Source organism: Danio rerio, chromosome 17, assembly GCF_049306965.1.
Source record: "Danio rerio strain Tuebingen ecotype United States chromosome 17, GRCz12tu, whole genome shotgun sequence".
NCBI classification, from domain to species: Eukaryota; Metazoa; Chordata; class Actinopteri; order Cypriniformes; family Danionidae; genus Danio; species Danio rerio.
Genome location: NC_133192.1, coordinates 992501 through 1000000, shown reverse-complemented (window position 1 = coordinate 1000000; position 7500 = coordinate 992501). Strand labels below are relative to the sequence as shown.

The 7500-nt window shown below is 41.7% G+C and overlaps 1 protein-coding gene across 11 annotated transcripts in view; it reads left to right on the top strand.

Moving 5' to 3' along the window:
* Nucleotides 1-7500, top strand: part of LOC101884734 (ryanodine receptor 3-like) — a 275348-nt gene that overhangs the window by 151111 nt on the left and 116737 nt on the right. For all 11 annotated transcript variants that reach the window (XR_012393129.1, XR_012393127.1, XR_012393126.1 and 8 more), the window contains 4 exons: nt 484-684; nt 2766-2868; nt 5880-6014; nt 6451-6724. Coding sequence is in view for 7 of the 11 variants with exons in the window: in XM_073927942.1 (XP_073784043.1) it covers nt 484-684; nt 2766-2868; nt 5880-6014; nt 6451-6724 (713 nt within the window). In the remaining 4 variants the exon portion in view is untranslated. The remainder of the gene's footprint in view (nt 1-483; nt 685-2765; nt 2869-5879; nt 6015-6450; nt 6725-7500) is intronic.

Here is a 7500-nt window from a genome sequence, read left to right as displayed (position 1 = left end):
TATACACGCATATATAGACGCACGCACACAGGCAAAATGACAAGTCATATAAACATACATATATAGATGCAAGCACACAGGCAATATGACAGGTCATATATAGACACACACACACGCACACACAGTCAAAACAACAGGTCAGATACATATACAATAGGTGATACACACACAAGCAGACACAGACACAATCACTGTACAGTCAAAGACAGGTGATACACACACACAAACACACACCACGTAACACAGACCTCGTAATGTCTTTAGACACATTTTCATTTATTTATTTTTCTAACTTATACAGATGTAAGTGACAATACTGTATACTCACAGTGGAAAGAATGGAAATTCTAACAGTTGTGTTATGTGTGCCTGTGTGTGCCTGCCTGCCTGCCTGTGTGTGCGTGCCTGCGTGCGTGGGTGCCTGTGCGTGTGCGTGTGTGTGTGTGTGTGTGTGTGTGTGTGTGTGTGTGTGTGTGTGTGTAGATGTGTGAGCTGCTCCACTACTTCTGTGACTGTGAGCTGCGACACCGCATCGAGGCCATCGTCTCCTTCTCGGACACTTTCGTCTCTAAGCTGCAGTTTAATCAGAAGTTTCGCTATAATGAGCTGATGCTGGCGCTCAACATGTCTGCTGCCGTCACCGCAAAGAAGACCAAAGAGTTCCGTTCGCCACCGCAGGAGCAGGTGCAGCGCGCAACACACACACACACACACACACACACACACACACACACACACTCACTCAACACATACATACACAAACACTTGCATATACACAAAAACACACACACACTAAGCACATATATACTTAGAAACACAACATCACACACACACACACACACCTTGCATACATGTAAACACACAAACACACACACACACACATATATATATATATATATATATATATATATATATATATATATATATATATATATATATATATATATATATATATATATATATATATATATTACTGGCCACTTTATTAGGTACAGCTAACTAGTACCAGGTTTTGTTCATAAAATCTTGCTATTTTCAGAAAATGTCAGCAACTGATATTTTTGGTCAGTATGTTTATTTTAGAAAAATATTTATGTCTATACACTCACCGGCCACTTTATTAGGTACACCTCGCTAGTACTGGGTTGGACACCTTTTGCCTACAGATCTGCCTTAATCCTTCAGAGATTCAGCAAGCTACTGGAAATATTCCTCAGAGATTTTGCTCCATATTGTCATGATAGCATCACACAGTTGCTGCAGATTTGTCGGCTGCACATCCATGATGCCAATCTCCCGTTCCACCACATCCCAAAGCTGCTCTATTGGATTGAGCTCTGGTGACTGTGGAGGCCATTTGAGTACAGTGAACTCATCGTCATGTTCAAGAAAGCAGTCTGAGATGATTGAGCTTTATGACATGCTGCGTTATCCTGCTGGAAGTAGCCATCAGAAGATGGAGACACTGTGCTCATAAAGGGATGGACATGGTCAGCAGCAATACTCAGGTAGGCTGTGGCGTTGATGCTCAATTGGTACTAATGGACCCAAAGAAAATCTCCCCCACACCATTACACCACCACCACCAGCCTGAACCGCTGATACAAGGCAGGATGATCCATGCTTTCATCCTGTTGAGGCCAGATTGTGAGCCGAGCATCCGAATGTGTCAGCAGAAATGGAGACTCATCAGAGCAGCAACGTTTCTCCAATCTTCTATTGTCCAGTTTTGGTGAGTCTGTGTGAATTGTAGCCTCAGTTTCCTGTTCTTAGCTGACAGGAGCGGCACCCGGTGTGCTCTTCTGCTGCTGTAGCCCATCCGCCTCAAGGTTGGCCGTGTTGTGTGTTCAGAGATGCTCTTCTGCAGAGCTCGGTTGTAACGAGTGCTTATTTGAGTTACTGTTGCCTTTCTATCAGCTGGAACCAGTCTGGCCATTCTCCTCTGACCATCAACAAGGCATTTGCGCACACAGAACTGCCGCTCACTGGATATTTCCTCTTTGTCGGAGCATTCTCTGTAAACCCTAGAGATGGTTTCTTTTCAGCGTAGTCCCTTTATTAATCTGGGGTCGCTACAGCGGAATGAACCGCCAACTTATCCAGCACATATTTTATGCAGCGGATGCCCTGTAGCAAATCTTTGGACTCATGGGGGAAACCGAGCACCCAGAGGAAACCCATGAAAATGCGGTTAGAACATGCAAACTCTACACAAAATTGCTAACTGACCCAGCTGCTGCCATGTGATTGGCTGATAAGAAATTTGCATTAACGAGCAGTTGGACAGGTGTACCTAATAAAGTGGCCAGCGAGTGTATATATACTTATATATGCACTTTTGTGTCAGTTATTTTCATTTAAACATTAAATTGAATGATACTGAATTTAATATAAAGTAATACATTTTGGTTAATATATTATTAAAATATATTTTAATTTATTGGCAATGTTTTTGTATATACATTATATGTAAATAAAAATCTGATTTATATTTTAGTATTTAAAAATATTGTACACACACCTTCATAAATATGATCATTTTTTAAAATCTGCTGCATCTTCTAAACCTTGATCATTGTAAATCTGTATCCTGTGATGTATTAAAGCTAAATGAGCTCAGTAATAGCGTATAGTTGTGTCAGTATCTGTGTTTGAGTGTCAGAGCTCACTGTGGTCATATCAGAGTGTTTCTGATGATGTCATTTCCCATTACACTGCTGCTTTCTCCAGACTCCGCATCAGTTTCTGCTCTGCTTGTGTTTCAGATCAACATGCTGCTGAACTTCCACATGGGGGAAGACTGTCCGTGTCCTCAAGACATTCAGGAGGAGCTCTACGATTTCCACAGCGAGCTGCGTCTGCACTGCGGTATGAGCATCTCTCATCCAGCCTTCAGTCAGAACTAAAACTGATGAACGAACACTGTGTGAATCAAACCAGTGCCCTCTACTGATCTCACTCCATATTACATTAGATCAATTAGTAGAGTCGGTTCCGTGAGTCGATTCAGTGAATCAGCTCACCAAGTCTGTTTTGTGAGTCTGTTCAGTCAAGTTTGTTCAGTGAGTTGATTTCAGTAGATATTTCAGTTCAGGAAGTCAGTTTAGGCGGTTTTGAAGTTGATTCACTGAGCCAAGTTCACTGCATCGAGTGGATCAGCTCACCAAGTCTGTTCTGTGAGTTTGTTCTGTCAAGTTGATTTCACAGTTTAGTGTTGTGTTTCAATGAGTTTGATTCAGTGAGTTGAGTCTGTTCTGTGAGTCTATTCAGTCAAGTTGGTTCGATGATTTGGTTTCAGTGGTTATTTCAGTTCAGCGAGTCAGTTGAAGAAGATTTGAAGTTGGTTCACTGAGCCAAGTTCACTGAGCCAAGTTCACTGAGGCAAGTTCACTGAGCCAAGTTCACTGAGCCAAGTTCACTGAGGCAAGTTCACTGAGTGAGTTGAGTCAATCAGCTCACCAAGTCTGTTCTATTAGTCTGTTCTATCAAGTTGGTTTAGTGAGTTGATTTCAGTAGTTAAGTCTGTTCAGTGAGTCAGTTTAGAAAGTCAAGTTGGTTCACAGAGTCATGTTTAGTGTATCAGTTCAGTGAATCAGCTTATTAAGTCAAATAATTTCAAATAAGTCAGTTTAGTGAGTTGATAGGTTTAATTAGTCAGATTAGTGAGTCAGTTTGATTTAGTTAGTTGAGTCAGTTCAGTGAGATGGTTCAATAAACCAGCTCACTAAGTCTGTTCTGTGAGTCTGTTCTATCAAGTTGGTTCAGTGAGTTGGTTTCAGCAGTTTCTTCGGTCCAACAAGTCAGTTTAGGAAGTTTTGAAGTCAGTTTAGTGAATAGGCTCACCAAGTCTGTTCTGTGAGTCTGTTCAGGCAAGTTGGTTCAGTGAATCAGCTCACCAAGTCTGTTCTGTGAGTCTGTTCAGGCAAGTTGGTTCAGTGAATCAGCTCACCAAGTCTGTTCTGTGAGTCTGTTCAGTCAAGTTGTTTCAGTGAGTTGATTTCAGTAGTTAAGTCTGTTCAGTGTAAGTCAGTTTAGAAAGTCAAGTTGGTTCACAGAGTCAAATTCAGTGAGTCGGCTCATTAAGTCAAATCAGTTCAAATAAGTCAGTTTAGTAAGTTGAGTTTGTTTAGTTAGTTTAGTGTTGTTTCAATTAGTTTGATTCAACGATTCAGTTTAATTCATTGATTTGATTCAGTTTAGTGAGTCAGTTCACCAAATCTGTTCTGTTAAAGTTTGTTCAATCAAGTTGGTTCAGTGAGTTGGTTATTTAAATTCAGCGAATCAGTTTAGGAGGTTTAGAAGTTGGTTCACTGAGCCAAGTTTAGTGAGTCTGTTCAGTGAAGTTAGTCAGTGTGGTGATGCATTCAGTGAGTCAGTTTGATTCAGTGAGTTAAGTCAGTTCTGTGAGTTGACTCAGTTCAGTCAACTAGTTCACTAATCTCTCAAGTTGAATTGATTCAGTGGGTTGGTTTCACTGGTTAAGTCAGTTCAGTGAGTCTAGTTTAGAAAGTCAGATTAGTTCACTGAGTCAAGTTGAGTGAGTCAGTTGATTGAATCAGCTGAAGTCTGCTCTGTGAGTCTGTTCTGTCAAGTAAGTTCAGTGAGTTGTTTTTACAGTTGAGTGTTGTGTGTCATTGAGTTTGATTCAGTAAGTTGAGTCTGTTTAGGGAATCCGCTCACCAAGTCTATTGAGTTAAGTTGGTTCAGCAAGTTGATTTTACTGGTTAAGTCAGTTCAGTGAGTCTAGTTTAAAAAGTCAGATTGGTTCATTGAGTCAAGTGAATCAGCTCACCGAGTCTGTTCAGTCAAGTTGGTTCAGTGAGTTGGATTCAGTGGTTATTTCAGTTCAGTGAGTCAGTTTAGGAAGATTTGAAGTTGGTTCACTTAGCGAAGTTCACTGCGTCAAGTTCACTGAGTTGAGTCTGTTCTGTCAAGTTGGTTTAGTGAGTTGATTTCAGTAGTTATTTTAGTTCAGTGAGTCAGTTTAGAAAGTCAAGTTGGTTCACAGAGTCATGTTTAGTGAATGAGTTCAGTGAATCAGCTCATTAAATCAAATTCAAATAAGTCAGTTTAGTGAGTTGAGTTTTAGTTTAGTTAGTCAGTTTAGTGATGTGTTTAGGTAAGTTTGGTTTGAGTCAGTTCAGGGAATCAGTTCACCAAGTCTGCTCTGTAGATTTGTTTAGTCAAATTGGTTCAGCGAGTTGGTTTAAGTCAGGGGTCACCAAACTTGTTCCTGGAGGGCCGGTGTCCTGCAGATTTTCGCTCCAACCCTAATCAAACACACCTGAACAAGCTAATCAAGGTCTTACTAGGTATACTTGAAACACCCAGGCAGGTGTGTTGAGGCAAGTTGGAGTTAAATCCTGCAGGGACACCGGCCCTCCAGGACCGAGATTGGTGACCCCTGGTTTAAGTGGTTATTTCAGTTCAGCAAATCAGTTTATTAAGTTTTTTAATTAGTTCACTGAGCCAAGTTCACTGAGTCAGTTTAGTGAATCAGCTCACTAAGTCTGTTCTGTGAGTCTGTTCAGTCAAGTTGGTTCAGTGGATTGATTTCAGTAGTTATGTCTGTTCAGTGAGTCAATTTAGAAAGTCAAGTTGGTTCAAATAAGTCAGTTTAATGGGTGGGTTTTAGTTTAGTTAGTTAGTTCAGTGTTGTGTTTAATTGTGTTCAGTCCGTCGGATTAATGAGTCAGTTTGGGTAATTGGTCCAGTGGTTCAGTGATTTGAGTCAGTTTCGTAAGTTGAGTCAGTGTAGCGAGTCGATTTAGAGTGTTGGTGAGTTCGTGTGTTTCAGTGAGTGGAGTTGGTTCTGTAATAATTGTTCAGTGAGTCGGTTTGGTTCAGTGAGTTCACCTGATTCATCTGTGTGTCTGCAGGAATCCCAGTGGAGGAGGATGAGGAGGATCAGGACACGTCTATTAAAGGCCGTCTGCTGGCGCTCATCTACAAGATTAAAGGTCAACCGCAGAAATCTGAGAGTCCACCCACTGAGAAAGAGCACACGGCTCCATGTAAGAACAACACCATCACACTACTGCTGCATCACTGTGTGTGTGTGTGTGTGTGTGTGTGTGTGTGTGTGCTTCACCTCAACATCAGAACACTACAGTGAGAGTTTGAGCAGGAGAAGCAGCATTGTGAATTATTGTGATGACAGATAAACACTCACGCTCTGTCTCTCTGTGCACTCAGAGGAGCTTGCAGAATATTGTGGGTATTAGATATGGAGGAATCAGCTTTTTACATTATATTTTGTGTGTGTGTGTGTGTGTGTGTGTATGTGTGTGTGTGTGTGTGTGTGTGTGTGTGTGTGTGTGCGCGAGTGCGTGCGTGTGCATATGTGTGTGTGTGTGATATATAAATATCTATATATATGAGTGTGTGTATGTATATATGTGTATAAACATGTGTATATCTGTGTGTGTGTGTGTATGTGTGTGTTTGCAGCGAATCTGAAGGAGCTGATCTCCCAGACGATGGTTCTGTGGGCTCAGGAGACCCAGATCCAGGACCCGGAGCTGGTGCGCATGATGTTCAGCCTGCTGCGGCGTCAGTACGACAGCATCGGGGAGCTGCTGCGCGCCATGAGGAGGACATACAGCATCAGCGGAGCCTCGGTCAGCGACACCATCCTGCTGCTGGCCTCGCTGGGGCAGATCCGCTCGCTGCTCAGCGTACGCATGGGGACAGAGGAGGAGCTGCTGATGATACACGGCCTGGGGTGAGTACACACACGCACACATAGATACACACACACACTTATATGCATATTCATGTTTATATTAGGGCTGTCAAAATTAGCGTGTTAACGCATGCGATTAATTTGAAATATTTAACACGTTAAAAAAACGAACGCAATGAACAGTTTTTTTTATTTCCTGTTGTGGCTGACGTGTGATCAGGGCCAGTGGCATGAGAAATCGAGAAATCCCCCCTGACAATTGGGTCCGCCTAGGATCCTATTGGTTCACTGGAGTTGTAATAGGTGTAGTTTGTAGCGCCTGATTAAAATATAAATATAAATAAATATGCAGTGAATCCTTGTTTGAATGTATGTAATTTAAAAGAGCGTTATAATGATAAAACAATTTTCAATTATGTATTTTGTACACTGATTTACATCTTGTCATGATTACCAGCAATAGTATTTCATAAGATCGCTGGATTTCACTAACAATAACTTATGGACTACAAATCTGCCATTTCTGGACTACATTTCCATACATGCACTCACCCTCACACATGCTTCCTCATCTAGACTGATTACACTCGCACCACCTGAGGATTGTCAGAGACTGATTGCACACACTATTTAAGCAGCACACTCACTCATTCACTTTGCAGAGTCTTGTTATCTGTAAAGTAACACTACAACGCGTTTCCTACCCTGCTAAAAAATCCAGCTTAAACCAGCCTAGGCTGGTTGGCTGGTTTTAGCTGGTCAACCAGGCTGGTTTTAGAGGGGTTTTGGCCACTTCCAGGCTGGTTTCCAGCCAT